Source organism: Helicoverpa zea, chromosome 29 (genome assembly GCF_022581195.2).
Source record: "Helicoverpa zea isolate HzStark_Cry1AcR chromosome 29, ilHelZeax1.1, whole genome shotgun sequence".
NCBI classification, from domain to species: domain Eukaryota; kingdom Metazoa; phylum Arthropoda; class Insecta; order Lepidoptera; family Noctuidae; genus Helicoverpa; species Helicoverpa zea.
In genome coordinates, this window is record NC_061480.1 from 1,462,134 (window position 1) to 1,481,068 (window position 18,935).

The following is an 18,935-nucleotide window of genomic DNA, read 5'->3' on the forward strand; positions in this document are numbered from 1 at the left end:
GCGCTGATTGGTAGAACGTCAAAAAAGACAATGTTCTTTGCAACTCCCGGTGTCACAGCTCTTTGACGTGCAAAAATAAGTGACGGTTTAATTTTTTATAAAATCAAAAATTGTACTTAATTTTTAAGACTCAAATTACACACAATTAAAAATTGTATTAAAAATTGAAGTTAGTGACGAAAACGAATTGCTGCAAAACCGACTCCACGTAGTCTTGTCTGCCCTACCTCTAGAGTGCAATTCAAAACCGCGTAGGCGCGGAGGGGCGAGGCGGCCTGCGAGCTGAGGCGCAGGTAGTTTCAGCGCTCGCCGCCGCGGCTGAGGCTGGCCGGCTCCGCCGGCCAGCAAGCCGAAGCTGCGGTGGTGAGCGTGAAAACCATCTGCGACGATAAGCTCGCATGGGACCGCCGGAGCCCCGCAGCGCCGGAGCCGTGACAGAAGTTATGCTTGCTGCATGTTGCATGCTTACTTCCATGCTGGGTCAATTAATATGGGATGTGTTATATTTTAAACAAAAAACTCAGTAGGTACGAGTTAAAAAATTAGAAGGTAAATAAATATTTTTATGATGTCATTTAATAGTATTTAAGAAGTTTACTGTTAGAATGCATGCTACAAATTTAGATGCAAAAAAATAACCATCATGCTGAATTGTATTTAGAGTGGAAGATAACTCGTGGCTAAGATAGTATTATTTAGATGCTCGACGCTTTATTAATTGTGGCTGACTTAGTAATTTAGAAGGCAACATACATTTTTGGGGGCGAATAATGATATTAAAAAGAAGCCTGTTTAATTAGCACCCCTTTTATTTTATTTTTAAATATTAGTTTGTATTTGAAGACAAAATACCTAACTGTATTTTTATAAGAGTTATTTTTATATAAATTTAATACTTGAAGAATTTTTGAAGAGCATTTATTTTATTTAACTGACACCTCTATTTCATTCCTAACTCTACGGGAACTCCATGGGAACAGAACGGCTGGTCGTGATTGGTCGATCTTACAAAAAGACTGACCAATCAGAGAGAGCTTTCGGACAGTTGACAATTTGACAATTTCTCATCGATAGATTATAATATAGCGAAAAATAATGCGTTAAATTGCAATCAGATGTTACGGTTCACAATAATTCGACAGTTTACAATCTCTCGAGATAGATTGTAATCTAACGATGTTTGTAATCTTACGGTAACATATATAGATAGATGTCAAACTTGCAGTCCCTAATCGCATAAATATTTTAATCCGCAGTCAGTAATTTTACAATAAATACCTATTTAACTACGATGAGTTGTACCATTTAACTATAACGATAACCGAACCATTTTCAGTAGTCAAATCGCCGATGTGAGCAATGCGCGGCAAGTATACGGCTGGTTATGGTTTGGTTATAGTCAAAAGGTAACTTTACATCATTACACAGCGAAAGAATTTTTCATCTCGGTTCATTAGTTTTGGATCCTTTAGTTAGGGTAAAAACTGGCCAAGTGCGAGTCGGACTCGCGCACAAAGAGTTCCGTACCATTATTTAAAATGAGCAAAAAAAAACACTTGTTGTATGGGAACCCTTCAAACTATTTATTTTATTTTAGTTTTCAGTATTTTTTGTTATAGCGGCAACTGAAATACATCATCTGTGAAAATTTCAACTCTAACTATTACGGTTCATGAGCTACAGCGTGGTGACAGACGGACGGACGGACGGAGGAGCGAAAACAATAGGGTCCCGTTTTACCCTTTGGGTAGGGTTCCCTAAAAATAAGGTTTTTTTTTTCTCTATTATATAGAAAGATTTATTCTTCTAACGGGTCTACAGTCGTCGACGTAGTCGTGGGGTATGCATCGGAGAAGCTTTGTAAATAAAATGTCATCCTACTGACTGGCTGCCAACTCGACCACAGTGGCTTGAAGTGGTCTTCAACTGTTAGGCACTTGCCCACGTGGACGAACACCCAACCTGAAAATATTGACAAAATAAGTACCTACCTACATACAGGATTTTTGTAAAACACAGGCAACCTCTTGTCGTGTCAGTCGAATGACGTCCACTACTGGACAAAGGCCTCCCCCAGGGTTCATCACTTTGCTCAATCTTCGGTAGAACGCATCCACTGCTTCCAGGCGACCTTGGCCAGATCGTCTGTCCATCTAATGGAGGACCTGCCTACGCTCGTCCTTTCAAGTTCTGACTTTTAATATTAGATTTTCATGCAAAATTAAAAATGTTTGAATTTAACGAGATGCTAGACCTAAGGATACAGTGAGCTCATATGACTCTTGGCGCGTATATGTCGGCTAGCGTACAAGATATGTTGTCGGCACTATGCGACAGACGCGGTGCCGGACCCGAACGTCTTCTACATCAAATACTACCGCTCGCTGTTCCCGAACTACGTGCCAGGATCACGAGCTGTTGAACGTGTGATAACTGTATGCACCTCTAACGGGGCACAGCTATCATGAGCCCAGTCTGCTAATGAATAAGACTGGCATACATTTATGTAGAAACGTAGAAAGTTACAAGATAAATGCTTTATACAATGGCATTATTATAGAATTTTATATTTGACCGACCACTTCAGTTTTCTTCCGTCCGCAAGACATCGATGCCATCGACTCGTAGTTTCACATACGAATGAACGGCGCGCTCGCTACCGGTGACGTCACGCGCTGTCTCGTCACTCTGAGTTCGGAGTGATAACAATAATTAGTAAAAAAATACGTGTGGCACTCGGGGACTGCCGCGGTAAAGCTATTGCATAGCATTCTGTATTGTATTCGTCCGATTTCGGAGCAGCTCGTCTCGATTCGGGCGAGTTCCGTAAAGTCGTACAATACGTCTAATCGCACGACACACAGCGCCGTGTCGAAGACTGCCGAACTGACACGACGTTAGACGATGCACGGCCTTCAAGCCACACCTCCGTGCCCGTCGGAGTGGGGAGCGTGAGGTTTTTTCGTTACGGAATTTCTGGATTTGGTCCCCGCGCTCAAGGCCTGCGATACCGATTAATATCTGTAAGTATCGAAATGTCTGAATCCAGAGCTAGTTGTATCAATGTAATGATGGCTGTGAAACTTTTCTATCTGCACCATCGTGTGCGTCGACCACGGAACATGCAGTAGGGTCACAACAATGTACTGTGTCCGCGCGGTCGAACTCTATCGGCGACCGTAGATATTCGTGCCAATAACGATGACAAAAATTGAAACGACACTTGAAGCAATGAGGATCCTATATAAAAGAGAAACTATTAAACATGAATATTATGACCTACTGCTACTATATACCAATGTTCTTCGTTCTTGGCGCGTATATGTCGGCTAGCGTACACGATATGTTGTCGGTACCGTGCGACATACGCGGTGCGAGACCCGAGCGCCCTCTATAACGAAGACTATAGGTCGCTATACCCGAACTACGTGCCAGGATCACGAGCTGTTGAACGTGTGATAACTGTATGCACATCTAATAGGGCACAGCTGTCATGAACACAGTCTGCTAATGAATAAAGACTGGTTAAAATCCGATCGATTTGTCGGTGAAGACTCGTCTCTTAATACAAAGTACCAGATTATTAGAATACGTTTGATATGTCCACCAAACTATACTCCTGGGCAGCGCCTGCCTCGCAGAGAAATATCATTAATTTTGAAGCCACACTCAAGCTTTTGCCTTTCTAACGCGATGGCAAAAATTATAATATGTAAGGGTAAAATAGAAACATGGATTCATTGCGAAATATTTTCGGCGCATTCGTTGCCAGCGTGTGTCGCCTGGCTTGTAGAATGTTTGTGCGCGAGGACACGAGCGCCTTTTACATCGAAGACTATCGGTCGCTATACCCGAACTATGTGCCGAGCTCGCCAGCTGACCATCTAGCGACTGCTCATGACGAGGAGACACTGAGCGATAACTAAGAACACGAAGAACTACGGCCTTTACCGCACACTCAAGCTGGAACTCACTTTTGCCATAATTTTGGACAGTTGCGGATTTTAAAAACAGTAAAAGAAAAAAAAACTTATGTAACACAGGATTGCTGAATCTTGTGTGCATAAGTTTTTTTTTTTCGTTTTACTACACTTTATGTTCTTGTATCCATATCCACTGTGTCAACAACAGTACACATTCGTTCAACAGCTAGGTCTTATTAATTTATTCTTTCGTTCATCAGCTTTTCAGTCTTAGTTGTCGCTCAGATGGTCAGCTTGTGAGTTCGGCACATAGTTCGGGTATAGCGACTGATAGTCTTCGATGTAGAAGGCGTGCGCGTCCTCGTGTACAAACATTCTACAAACCAGGCGACACACGCTGGCAACGAATGTGCCGAAAATTTTTCGCAACGAATCCATGATTCAATTTTACCCTTATATATTATAATTTTTGCCATCGTGTTAGAGCGGCAGAAGCTTGCGTGCGCCTTCAAAATTAACGATATTTCTTTGCGTGGCAGGCGCAGCAAAGGCTATTAGGTACCAACAAATGTAATGTTACTTAGGAGTCGGAGACTGTACGTGTCGACGGAATCGACACGACATATTTCAATCATCCCAGCAATACCGAACGAGTCTCCACCGACGCGAATCGGTGGAACCACCAGTCTTATTCATTGGCAGACTGGGTTCATGATAGCTGTGCCCTGTTAGACGTGCATACAGTTATCACACGTTCAAGTGCTCGTGATCCTGGCACGTAGTTCGGGAACAGCGAGCGGTAGTCTTCGATGTAGAAGGCGTTCGGGTCCGGCACCGCGTATGTCGCACAGTACCGATACCGTATCATGTACGCTAGCCAACATATGCGCGCCACGAGCGAAGAACATTGGTAGTAGCAGTAGGTCATAATATTCATGTTTAATAGTTTCTCTTTTATATAGGATCCCCATTGCTTCAAGGGTCGTTTCAATTTTTGTCATCGTTTCGGCACGAATATCTACGGTCGCCGATAGAGTTCGACCGCGCGGACACAGTACATTGTTGTGACCCAACTGCATGTTCCGTGGTCGACGCACACGATGGTGCAGATAGAAAAGTTTCACAGCCATCATTACATTGATACAACTAGCAGACATTTCGATACTTACAGCAATAATATTTAGCTACATAATAATTGGATGAAGTCGGGGGTTTTGAGTTATTTTATTATTTTCAATAAGATTTTTACCGTCGTGGGATTTTTATAATGAAATCTAACAAGACAGGCTAATTTTAAAAAGACGAATGATGTTCGTGTAATATTTATTTAGCAAAAGATATCTAAGCATTTTCGTTTTGTTTTAATCGGCTTTCCTATAGAATGCAGGATAAAAGAATCGCATGATGTCATAGGTGTACATTTTTTATTATGTCTTGTTATCACTCCGACCTCAGAGTGGCGACACGGCGCGTGACGTCACCGGCTTATCACATATCGGTAGCGAGCGCGCGCCGCTCATTAGTATGTGAAACTACGAGTAGATGGTATCGGTGTCTTGTGAACGGATGACAACTGAAGTAAGTGGTCGGTCAAACATAAAATTCTATAATAAGGCCATAGTATATTTTGGTAAAGCTTGTCGTTTTTCTTGTTAATTCATAAAAATTATATTTGGTACATATTTTGGTCACGCACAAACAAAAATTGATTTCTCTTTATATTCACGCTTTGATTAAGTTGAGCGCTATTGCTTTTTTTTAACCGGAGGAATCATAAATAAACAAATGAAAAGTGAATAAAAAGCCTCGACAGAATGGAGCGATTTTTTTTCGGAGTTGGATGCTCAGCAATTAAACGAATATAAAAGTACCATCTAACATGGAGCCGCGAACGCAAAATTTTTGAAAATAATAACATTCATAGAAGAAGAAGAACTACATTTGGGGAATAGGTAATTAAGGGATTACATAGCGAGGTACATCGGGAGTAATAAGGTGCCTACTCAAGAGTATCGGCAAAATATTGATTAAATGAGCTCCATTGCTACATGAGTAGATTTTATTTTGTTTGGTATGTTTCATTGTTATTGGCACGAATATCTAACGTCGCATAGCTTTCGACCACGCGGCCACAGCCCGACTGTTTTTCCGTGGACGAACATTACAGGCTTCTGCAGTCTTCTTCTACTTCTGTGTAGTAAAACTACTTATACAGCTGCAGATACTTATACAGCTGTACTTTTTTTCTATACATATCCCTTAACTACTCTGTTATGTACCTATTCTCAATTTACTCCCGCATATCCTCCGTATGTACTCCCCTTTTACTCCATCTATGTTTGTAGTATCTGGTGATACTTGTGATCTCTCTCCTCTCCGATGGTGTCGGACTGTCGTCCCATCGCGCTATGAGAATGGAGGAATAGCGAGTGCACCTGTGTCTGCACAAATGCTTGTGCTCTATAATATGTCCTGCGCAGCTGGATGATCTTATATGAGAACAGCCGAGGCCGATATTCGACTAGGGGGGTATAATCATCGGATACTTCCTTATAAGTGAAGGATATATGACAGAAGACCATACGTACGGTTTTGTTGATAGAAGAACTTGTTCGTGCACTGATTGTCTAGGAATTCGCAGTAAGTGGAAACTACCACAATAGAAGACGAGGTAGGTATTTTTTATTTTGATTATTTATTAAATAGTTACAACGTCTTGGCGCGTATATGTCGGCAAGCGTGCAAGATATGGTGTCGGTACCGTGCGACAGACGCGGTGCCGGACCCGAGCGCCTTCTATATCGAAGACTATCGCTCGCTGTTCCCGAACTACGTGCCAGGATCACGAGCTGTTGAACGTGTGATAACTGTATGCACATCTAACAGGGAACAGCTATGAACCCAGTCTGACTGGTTACAATCTGACTTTCCGGAGACTCGTCTCTTATTGCAGAGCACCAGATGATTAGAATACGTCGTGCCGATATGGTATCGGCTCTTTAGCATTTAATATAACATCATAAGATTTTTCCACTGAACTATACTCCTGGGTAGCGCCTGCCTCGTAGAGAAATATCATTAATTTTGAAGGCGCACGCAAGCTTCTGCCGTTCTAACACGATGACAAAAATTATAATATATAAGGGAGAAATTGAATCATGGATTCGTTGCGAACATTTTTCGGCGAATTCGTTGCCAGCGTGTGTCGCCTGGCTTGTAGAATGTTTGTGCGCGAGGACACGAGCGCCTTTTACATCGAAGACTATCGGTCGCTATACCCGAACTATGTGCCGAGCTCGCCAGCTGACCATCTAGCGACTGCTCATGACCAGGAGACACTGAGCGATAACTAAGGACACGAAGAACTACAGCCTTTACCGCACACTCAAGCTGGAACTCACTTTTGCCATAATTTTGGACAGTTGCGGATTTTAAAAACAGTAAAAGAAAAAAAAACTTATGTAACACAGGATTGCTCAATCTTGTGTGCATAAGTTTTTTTTTTCGTTTTACTACACTTTATGTTCTTGTATCCATATCCACTGTGTCAACAACAGTACACATTCGTTCAACAGCTAGGTCTTATTAATTTATTCTTTCGTTCATCAGCTTTTCAGTCTTAGTTGTCGCTCAGATGGTCAGCTTGTGAGCTCGGCACATAGTTCGGGTATAGCGACCGATAGTCTTCGATGTAAAAGGCGCTCGTGTCCTCGCGCACAAACATTCTACAAGCCAGGCGACACACGCTGGCAACGAATGCGTCGAAAATTTTTCGTAACGAATCCATGATTCTATTTTTCCCTTATAATTTACAATTTTTGCCATCGTGTCAGAACGGCAGAAGCTTGAGTGCGCCTTCAAAATTAATGATATTTCTCTGCGAGGCAAGCGCAGCAAAGGCGATTACTTTAGCGGATGAATCAACAAATGCAATGTTACTTAGGAGCCTGTGTCTGTACGTGTCGACGGAATCGACACGTTTTCAATAATCCCGATCTCAGCAATACCGGACGAGTCCCCACCGACGAATCGGTGGAGACGCCAGTCTTATTCATTATATAGCAGACTGTGTTCATGACAGCTGTGCCCTATTAGATGTGCATACAGTTATCACACGTTCAACAGCTCGTGATCCTGGCAAGTAGTCTGTCGCACGGTACCGACACCGTATCGTGTACGTTAGCCGACATATACGCGCCAAGAACGAAGAACATTGGTAGTAGCAGTAGGTCATAATATTCATGTTTATTAGTTGCTCTTTTATATAGGATCAACATTGCTTCAAGGGTCGTTTCAATTTTTGTCATCGTTTTGGTACGAATATCTACGGTCGCCGATAGAGTTCGACCGCGCGGACACAGTACATTGTTGTGACCCTACTGCATGTTCCGTGGTCGACGCACACGATGGTGCAGATAGAAAAGTTTCACAGCCATCATTACATTGATACAAGCAACTAGCTGTGGTTTCGGACATATCGATACTTACAGAGATATTAATCGGTACACCAACCACATACCTACCCCGTCAACCGGTCTTTATCAATCCACGTATTTTTATAATGAAATTTAACAAGATAGGCTATTTAATTTAAAAAAAAAGACGAATTATGTTCGTGTAATATTTATTTAGCGAGAGATAACACTCATTTTCGTTTTGTTTTAATCAGCTTCCTATTGATTTCAGGATAAAAGAAATGCATTACGTCACATGTGTACCTTTTTGGTTATGTATTGGTATCTCTCCGACCTCAGAGAGACGACACAGCGCGTGACGTCACCGGCTTATCACATATCGGTAGCGAGCGCGCCGCTCATTAGTATGTGAAACTACGAGTCGATGGCATCGGTGTCTTGCGAACGGAAAAAAACCGACTTGGTCGGTCAAACATGCAATTCTATAATAATGCCATTATATTTTAATAATGCATTCATATTGCACTTTTTTTTTATTAATTCATAAAAATTATATTTGTTTACATATTTTGGTCAAAAATTAACACGCTTTGATTAAGTTGAGCGCTATTGCTTGTTTTTAACCAGAGGAATCAAAAATAAACAAATGGAAAGTGACATTCAAGCCTGGACGGAATGGAGCGTTTTTTATAAACGAACTACTATCTGACATGGACATAATGACATTAATTGTTAATCATCCGTTAGGTACCTACACTTTGATTTATGTTCATGAAATGTACATGAAACGACACGGTATGTTTGTAGCTTGCTGTCATACTAAAGACATGTAAAATTACACCACAACTGCAGAAGCCCGTAATGTCCGACCACGAAATATGTCCTGCGTTGGATATTCGTGCTGCCAATAACAATGAAAAATACCAATCAAAATTAATATGACAGAAAACTATACGTACGTTTTTCTGTATAGAACTTGTTCTCGCACTGATTGTCGAGGAACTCGCAGTAAGTGTTGAAGGTCTTGAAGGCTGACTTCAGGTTGACCCCGGGCTTGCCGGAACACTTGGTGCCTGAGCAAGCCGAAACTGACTCAAAGTCTGAGAGCCGGCCGCATACTTCCTTAATTCTGAAACAAAGACGAAGTTTCGACTACCTACAGCCCAAGTTCATCGACAATCTATACTAATATTATAAAGCTGAAGAGTTTGTTTGTTTGTTTGTTTGTTTGAACGCGCTAATCTCAGGAACTACTGGTCCGATTTGAACAATTCTTTCGGTGTTAGATAGCCCATTTATCGAGGAAGGATATAGGCTACTTTTTATCCGGGTTCGTGCAGAGGTTCCCACGGGATGCGGGTGACACCGCTGGCAGAAGCTAGTATAATATATTGTTGGCTTTCTTAAAACAACTGTCTATTAAGAATTTTCTTTTATTATTAGGCAAAGATTTAGAAAGAAAGTAAGTTTTATTGCACATGCAAATATACACATAGGACAATAACATGAAATTTTTTTCTGACGTTCAAAACTTGCTGTTTTACAGCCTAAATTGAATAAAAAGACTTTGGATTTTAACATAAACATAATAGAAAAAAAATGAAAGGGGAAAATATGCGTCTTAAAACGCGCAATACGGGCCTCGATCAGCATGTTGCAACCCGAAACGAGACAGACTCCCAGACTCCCAGCACTGGTTTTCAGCGATTTGTGTTAATGTATGTAGGTACAGTCAACTTCAGGTCAGTGGTAACAGTTATAGGAAAATCGTACTTATTACTATTGAGTTAGGCTAGCCGCTGATTGCAACTTTTCATCACCGTGACTTTTTGTCACTGTCACCTGCTGTCACCCACGATGCGCTCACTGAATCTGTTCTTGGGTGACAAATGGCGTTCATTTTTGTATGCCGGCTGATTGACAAAAAGTCACCAGTGAGCGGACTCCCATTGTAATGTACAGGGCGAGTGACAGTCATGTCACTCTGGGGGTTGCCTTTTGCTGCAACTATTCGTCACCGTATTATCACGTCACCACAATGAGTGCACTCAGTATAGTTTTCATTGCACTTGACTAAGTGACAAAAAGTCACGATGACGAAAAGTTGCAATCAGCGGCTAGCCTTAAGGTGCATGACAGTTACCACTGATGTGCGGTCTACTGTACTAGGTACCTAGTTTATTTCTTTCTTACTTGCGATATAAATAGTTGCATTCATCGTCGCATACAGTAAGTTGCTTGGTAGTAGTCTCCCCTTTCGTGGTACGTATGGTGGTGGTAAATAGCACCCACTCGCCGTCAACCCAGTAGGCTTCGAACCCATAGTTCGGATTGTATTTATATTCGAACTTCTTTTTCCTTATACGCTCCTTCATCTCCTGGACGCTCAATGTGGTTGTACTAAAAACAAAGACTTAAATAAATAAAATAATAATACGTCCAAGGCAAAAAAACTCTTGGTGGCTTAGGGGGTAAAGAACCAACCTCTCGAGTATGAAGCTGTGGGTTTAACTCCAGGGCTGGCAAGTACCAATGCAACTTTTCTAAGTTTGTATGTATTTTCTAATTATCTCTTGGACACCAATGGCTGATAAAAAGGTGAAGGAAAACATCTTGAGGAAACCTGGACTATTAAGTCTGAAGTCACCAACCCGCATTGAGCAAGCGTGGTGATTAATGCTCAATCCTTCTCCGTGTGAGAGGAGGCCGCAGCCCAGCAGTGGGACGATAAAAAGGCTGTTACAGTTATGTTCAAGGGAGATTTCGGCCACGGCGGCTGTTCTCATATAAGGAGATCAGCCAGCTGCGCAGGACATATTATAGTGAAGAAGCATTTTCGCAGACACTCACTGTTCCTTCACTCTTGGGTAGCTCGGTTGAGAAAGTCAGATAGGCATGAGTCGCTCCTTGTAAATTACTGGTCCTGGTAAAGAGCTGCATCCGGTTAGACTGGAAGCCGACCCCAATATAGTTGGGAAAAGGCTCGGGAGATGATGAAGACTATGATGATGATGGCCTGTCTTTTGGTGTAGGTAGGTATTCTTATGGAATAAAACGTTCTTATGGAATAAAACGTTATTACAACATACCTTGAAGTTGTAGTAGAAGTTGTCAAGACATTTCGAAGAACGATGCACAATATCACTGCAAAACAATAGAACATCAGCAAATATATTTTTCTTCAAACTTCAGAGTAAGGCTGCCTGTCCACCGGAGCGGAGCTAGGCTGCGGAGTGGAGAAACTGAGAAATATTAACCAATAGGATTGCACAAAATCTCCGCTCCTCAATGCTATTGGTTAATATTTCTCAGATTCTCCGCAGCCTAGCTCCGCTCCGGTGGACAGGCAGCCTAAGGTACGGTAGACTGCACATCAGTGGTAACTGTCATGCACCTTAACTCAATAGTAATAAGTACAATTTTCCTATAAAACTATTACCACTGACCTGAAGTTGACTGTACGTACCTATGTTTGTTCCTAGAAAGGCTTCGAGCACTGGATAGGTACCTACTTATTTTGACCCAATAGATTGAACTTAAGAGCTGAGCTATACCTATGTAGTTAGTAAGTATATCATCATCTGCCTAAATTGGGGTCGGGTTCTAGCCTAACCGGGCGCAGCTGCGTACCAGTGTGTCACATGGAGCGACAGCCTATCTGACCTCCTCAAAACAGTTACGCGGGGAAGTCAGGTTAAGACTGATAGACTTTCTGGCTTCTGACGACCCGTAACGACTGCTAAAGCCAGTTTATCGTGCCTTCCGAAACACGGAAGAACTCTTCATGACAAGATGGTCACCTATTCACAGACCTACCGCGGCAAGCGTTGCTTAACGTTATGATCGATCAATTTGCCTATTTCAAAAATCAAAATCTTTTTATTTCACATAGGCCTTTGCAGGCACCTTTAAAAAGTCACACTATTTGCACAGTTCCAAAAGGTTGGTCTCGTGTAGAAGAGCCGGCAAGAAACTCCATAGACACTCTTTTTAAAAAGTAATGCAATGATGGTAGTTTGCCAATGAAAATATTATAATTTTGTACCACACTATTGAATTAGGGAAACCTGTAATGATAGTGATGATGTTGTTGTATAAATAAATATAAAAATAAATATTTATCAGCGTCAACGATAAATTAAGTTGGTCTATTACAATTTTGCGTAGTAATTACCTATACCTCGTATTGGAACACTAACACAGTTGAAATAAAAGAGCGAACAGCGTCCACTTGTCCATAGTCTGTAAGAATCACTCACGGCGCTCAAACGTCACGTCTCCTATTGTTTTATTACGACGAAAGTTAATAAGCAAAGCTAAATTAGCGTTAGCTTGTTTGTTACAGCACAGGTAAAGCCAGTAGATCTACTTAGAAAACAATCACTAACTTCTTGTAAAGTGATTTATAAAAAAACTACCTATAATTCTTGGCGAAAGAGAAACCTGAAGTTTTTAGAGATTCGTTTCATGTCCGTTTACAAACCCTAAACCCATTGTACCCACTATGTGAATTTTCAGCCATACGAAAGTAACTCTGTTTACACGGCTATCACGCTAAAACTACTGAAAAAGTATTTCCCTCGCTGCAAAACGGATCTTATTTCAACGTCATAATCTGAAATATTTTAGACAAGTGTTCAACAGACGTTTAAAAGTTTGGTGGTACGACGGTTTGGGTTAAAATATTTTCGTGGATATTAGTAGAAATGAGTGGATAATGGAGCTTAGTGCAAAGGACTTCAGTTTTTCATTTAGTAAGGTAAATTAAAGTACCTACGTTTTGGACACTACCTACCTGCCGGCCGATCGCGCGTGCCGCAGCTGCACTATGTATGAATATGGTTTGTATATACATGAAACCGTTTAGGATAGAAGCGGCTGCAGCACGTGCAGTCGCCCTCAGATATCGACCGATCCTATGCAGTCGCTGCAAGTGCGGTCGGTAGTTGCAGTCGGCAGCTTGCTTTCAGAATGCACCTAAGAGTGAACAGGAGGTAACTATACCTTTACAAAATAAAACCAATATGTATAGGTTTAACTTTTTACTTCTTCAGGTTTTTTGTGTTTGTTAATACAATCTCGAAAATCATTCACTTCTGTCTGACATTTCCTCCAATCCTTTGTGGTCGCTATACACTCCTGTAAAATATAGGAAAACATCTATTAGATTTGCTAGAGGAGCTTGTGGCTAAATAACAGCCCCACGGTTCTCTCATCACTAAGTAAAGCAACGCTTGGCGCGGGCAGGCCCTGGATGGGTTGGCTATCTATGTCTAAAAAGGTCCTACGTGTGTCGAAGTTAGTCATAGCTACTATTTGAACACCTTTGGCAATCGTTACGGGTAGTCAGAAGACAGATTTTTTTACAAGTCTTACTAAGGGGTATCGGGTTTCCCAGGTAACTTGGTTGAGGAGATATATAGGCAGTCGTTCCATGTAAAACACTGGTAGGTACTCAGCAGTTAATTAAGCTGAGAAAAGGCTAGGCAGATGATGTTAATACTTGTAATCTATTGGTTAAGATAACGTTATCGTAATACCTAAATTTAACCACAAAATAGTAATATAATGTAATAAGTACCTGTACTTTATAATGTAGTTCCAAGCAGCCTGTTTTCTTTAACATACTCTCTACGGGATCATCGTCTGGGTCCGCAGGTCTTTCTCGAGGTTTTACAGTCATTTTACTGTTTAATAATCAATAATATTCGATATAATTCTTTACAAATACAACTTAACCTCTTCGTCCCTTGGTTATCAGCTGATGTTATGACAGGTAATACGACTATAAAATGCAATGTATTAAAACTATTAAAAGTGTACGCAAACGGATGATTGTGAAGACTTTTTGTTTTGTACGGGTTGTAGTTACGTTCCGTTTTGCTCAAGACATAAATAAAAAGTACAGTGGGTAAATGGATCAAATTACTTTTTCTCAGAAGTGTCAGAAAATAAAGTTTTTTTTCCTAAGTCGAGCAGTGCAACATAAGGCGGCCAACCGTCCCGCATTCTGCGGGACCGTCCCGCAATGCTTGACGAAATCCCGTTTTGAAATTATTAGTAAAATAGTCCCGCAAAACGTTGTATGCGTCCCGCATGTCCCGCATCCCTATTTTTCTACCACGCTTCTACACAACACCCACCTGCGCGCACGCTCAACAGTGCAGGAACACAGATTACCTATAATATAATCTCGTTCTCTTTATTTCTACTGAACTCGTGAGGCCTAATGATTTTGAAAATAAGAGATTAGTGCACGCTGTGACTCGATATTGATAGGTTAAATTATAGCTTTTTGCTTACGGTTTTTATTTTATCAGTTCCGTCCGATCATTTTTCAATGCCCCCCCCCCCCCCCTTTTCACGAAAGGTTAAGTCCCGCATTCAGTTTTCGGAAAGTTGGCCGCCTTAGTGCAACAAAATCTTATATTTAACTATGTAAATAGTAACAAGTATCTATGAAAGAATGGTTTACAAGTACATTTTTGTGTACACTATAAAAATACTTCTAAATAGTGACTTTAAAACTGCTGAATTGATTATAATGAAGCATGTTGAATAAGAACCACTCAGGAAGCTACCATACATTTTCACTCTGATTGATCTATACTAGTATAATAAAAAAGAGGAAACGTTTTTTTTTATTTGTTTTTAACTCGAAGGCTCGGAAACTACAGAAGATATATGAAAAATTCTTTCACTGTTGGAAAACCACACTCTTCTCAAGTAACATAGGCTATATTTATCCCGGTACTGGCAGTAGTTCCCACGGGACACGGGGAAAACAGCTGGTATCTCACACTTTCAGCCTAATAAACGTTTGACGTCTGGGGGAGACAGTAGATAAAACGACAAAGACGAAATAAAAACAACAAACATAAATAACTTAACTTCTCATTTATTTAAATATAAAAATAAACAGTAGAACTATGCTATTAGGCTAAGATTTTGCTCTTGTTGCGGAGTGCCGTGTAAGCGACCAGGATCGAGAGAGCAGTGGCCAACACTTCCGAGTTAACCCAGGGGCCGGAGTAACCTGGAAAAAGAATAAACAATTTGTTTGTAAAATATATTATATTAATAAATGTGAATTTTGTTTGAATCCTTTTCTATGCTATGTATTGTTATATAACTAATACATGAGCACCTTGAAATATATAACTAGGCTTATCCATAAATGCAAGTTCTTGAGTGTAATAGACTTTATATCCAGTGGGCCCGATTCTCCTAAGTTAATAATCGAATCGCAATATGATCGCAATAGCAGTTGTAACCATATCGGGCATTCTGCTACTAATATAAGACCAATCGTATTCCAACGACATTCAATTAGTTTGCGATTGGTCTGCTATTTTGGTGATTTTGGTCTATACGGTAGTTTGCTCTACCATCATATTGCAATCATAAATCATTTGCAGACAAAATGATTCATTATTGAATGACAGAAAAGCATAAAAACATTTATTTCAAAGAAAAAATAGCGGAATGCCACATACACTTCAATTGTAATCGAATCTCGATTGGATCGCAGTCTAATGTAAATTGTATGTTGCTTAAGTAAAATTAGGAGAATCGGGCCCCAGGTACATGAAATAATGCCTACAAGACGAGGGTAAGACAACCAGTTTAAAACTAGCCTAAACTAGAGAACTACTCTGCCCACTCAGATAAAAGTAATTTACAGTCTTCCTCAGTAAATGGGCTTATATCTAACACTGAAAGAAATACAGTTTTTTTTTATGTTTTAACCTTTTTTATATTTAAGTGGCCTGTCTACTATATTATTATAGATACGTACTGCCAGGGTGATGTAGCTGGATAGCGATCAAGGGAGCGACAGACGCGGCAGGGTCGGCACGGCGGGCGCGGCGGAGAGACGCCCAACCTTCCTCGTCTAAGATGAGCACCTCATGGGTACCGGAGCGAGCCTTAGCTGGCTCTTCAGTCCATGATACCTGGCAATGAGAAGGTAAATATAAGAGACTGGTGGTTTATTGCTGTTGTTTAAATTTTTATTATGTAGATGTTATGGATAGAGCGATGTGGGAAAAAAAGATACAGAAAGCAGACCCCGTCACAAGACGAGATAAACGCTAAGAAGAAGACAATTACATATAAGTCTTAATTATATAAACTGAGTATATGATAGTAAATACTGTATTATGTATACCTGGCAATTCTGACACAAAAGACAAAAAACGCAAAAACTTTTTCTACCTACTATAACTTTAGCCTAAAAGACTAACTTAAAACTTAGTAAAGTTAACAGAAAGTCCTGCAACTGGTGTGTTCAAGTAAATAAACAAACTATTTGTAACTTTAGTATAGAGCCAGTATTAGATAGAAATGTAATCGGAATTGAATAGAAATGTAATCGGAATTGAACAGTGTAGTGCACTTCAGAGGAGTATTTGTTTTCTTGCTGCAACTAAGAATCTTATTGTAAATACATGCCAGAGATATATGAACTATCAATTAGAATGGTGCCTATACTAAACAGTATGTTTATTTTATGAAAGCCTTTGTTCCATAAAAGTGAAAGGTGTAAATCCTACATCTTACACATTGTAAGATACAGATGCTTGAAATAATTTTACGAAATTCTAACTAGAAAGTGCAGGTAGCATAACAAATGATGATAAAATTTTACAGTACCACAGTTCTTTCAAGGCTTAGTTTCAGTCAGAAATCTCACAAACGATCTGCTATCGTCACCAATATCAAAAACGGGGCTTAGAAAGTACAAAAATAAACCAATAAGGTTATGCTTACCTGGTATCTGTTTTCACCAACACGGGCGGCAGTCAAGGGCTTTCCTTCAACTTCAGCGTACAATGCGTAGTTTTCAGGCAGAGGATTGTCGCATTTTAGCGTAAACTCTGTAATATATGCTATTTGTGTCACGACTGTGGCATCTAAGCTAGTGAAAGATGAAGCCTCAACTTGTGGGTTTGTGCAGCCTTGTCCTAAAGCTACAGACGCGATGGCGAGCAAACAGAACGCGTATTTTGTGACCATTTTGATGATTTTCTAACGAATTGTGACTAAATACAGTTGTTTTAATTTAAAAGTTACACTAAAGACTGACTGACCGCGGCTCCACGTATTATGAATGTGGCGTTCGAAATGTTGATCGGATTTATGTCAGGGAATGATAACTTTGGTTAGGATTAAAAGTTTTGATACTGGCTATTTTAATCGACAATGTAACAAAAAAGTCACAAAACTATATTTTTTAAGTTCTTTGTGGTATTTTTAATCCTGTCGCTTTAATCATATTCTACAATGACTTCCTTTAAGGATTCCTTCATAGTGTTCTATAAATTTTAGAGAGTGGAGTTTTGAACGCACCTTCCAAACGTCAGCGATGACGTGTGACGAAAATGCCAAGTTGATACGTTTTGGCCTTTCAGTTGCGTTCCTAATTAATATTCTGAACGCTTTATTTAATTTTACAGTTTTTTCAAGTGTTTTGATTCGACACGGATGTAAAAAAAAATATTTTATGATCTTCGTGGTCTTTGAACAGATGGCTGGCTAAATTATTCAGCAATATATAGTAAAAACACTGTATACTAATGTAATAAAGAAGAAGCATATTTGGTTTGTTTGTACTATATAGGTTCCGAAACTACAAATTCGATTTGAAAAATTATTTACTGTTGGGCAAAAAAACCAACAATACTCCCGACTAGGGCTGCCATCCCTCCGGGTTTCCCCGGATTTGGCCTCGTTTGAAGGCCGTCCGGGGGCCGTCCGCCCGGACGGCCGTCCGGGGGCCGTCCGGGCGGGGTTTCAAGAAGTGTCCGGAAGTGAAACCCGGACAATTTTCATGTAAGGAAGCACCTCATTAAATTTAAGAATATGTATATAAACGGAGAAAAGGAACACCAGGAAAAAGATGGAGAGACGTTTTCAGCTACAAATGTGGTAATCACTGGATGCAAATGGCCAGAGAGAGAAACAGTTTTAGGAGAGGCCTACGCCGCAGAGGCGACTACTACTAGTACAGAGTGAACATATATCAACAATATTTATTTATTTATCTAAGTTTTTTTTTTTTGGTAGGCGTAAAAAGTTGTAATGTAATGTAGTACAGATACCGGCACGGATATTGGGCTCTCGGCGGAAGAGTGGGGATCGCTTTGCGCACCCGTACGCATAAGGCAATAAGGCAGTAAATCGCTTCTGCGCAGGTGAAGGTCATGGCTCGATATCCGTGCCGATAACTGTAAGTAAATAAAGGCTATTTTATTTTATTTATCTTAGGTGTAGGTTTGACCTTCTCGACTTTATGTCGGTTTTAATAGGTATCCCGTTCCGCAGCCCGCGGAAAAAAAGATACCTATGCCCCCCTAGTGTTTTTATTTATTTGTTAATAGTAAATGGATTACTTTGTTTAAATAAATCGAACTCGTTCGGGGAAAAAATGCAATTTACGCCAAATGTCCGGGTTTTTTAAATGTTTGTCCGGGTTTGGCGAAATTCGAGATGGCAGCCCTACGCCCTGACTACGCTACTGACTTGGCTATGCTTTATCCGGACACAGAAAGTAGTTTCCACAGGGTCTGGTAGGCGTGACACGAAACCATTAGGG

General features: G+C 40.5%; 3 protein-coding genes across 3 annotated transcripts; all 3 read right to left on the bottom strand.

Moving 5' to 3' along the window:
- Positions 1-1,694: 1,694 nt before the first annotated feature.
- LOC124644201 lies at positions 1,695-11,552 on the bottom strand. The gene is made up of 4 exons (XM_047183451.1): positions 11,428-11,552; positions 10,532-10,738; positions 9,298-9,467; positions 1,695-1,962 (listed from the first exon to the last, which is right to left on the bottom strand). Exons 1-4 carry the CDS (start codon positions 11,499-11,501, stop codon positions 1,799-1,801), a joined length of 615 nt encoding a protein of 204 aa, XP_047039407.1. The 5' UTR covers positions 11,502-11,552; the 3' UTR covers positions 1,695-1,798.
- A 1,813-nt stretch (positions 11,553-13,365) lies between these two features.
- LOC124644203 (cytochrome c oxidase assembly factor 4 homolog, mitochondrial) lies at positions 13,366-14,297 on the bottom strand. Its single transcript, XM_047183454.1, has 2 exons — positions 13,920-14,297; positions 13,366-13,477 (listed from the first exon to the last, which is right to left on the bottom strand). Exons 1-2 carry the CDS (start codon positions 14,019-14,021, stop codon positions 13,373-13,375), a joined length of 207 nt encoding a protein of 68 aa, XP_047039410.1. The 5' UTR covers positions 14,022-14,297; the 3' UTR covers positions 13,366-13,372.
- Positions 14,298-15,216: 919 nt separating this feature from the next.
- LOC124644202 (translocon-associated protein subunit delta) lies at positions 15,217-17,466 on the bottom strand. The gene is made up of 3 exons (XM_047183453.1): positions 17,111-17,466; positions 16,137-16,293; positions 15,217-15,374 (listed from the first exon to the last, which is right to left on the bottom strand). The coding sequence occupies exons 1-3, from the start codon at positions 17,354-17,356 to the stop codon at positions 15,274-15,276; spliced, it is 504 nt and encodes a 167-aa protein (XP_047039409.1). The 5' UTR covers positions 17,357-17,466; the 3' UTR covers positions 15,217-15,273.
- Positions 17,467-18,935: the final 1,469 nt, after the last annotated feature.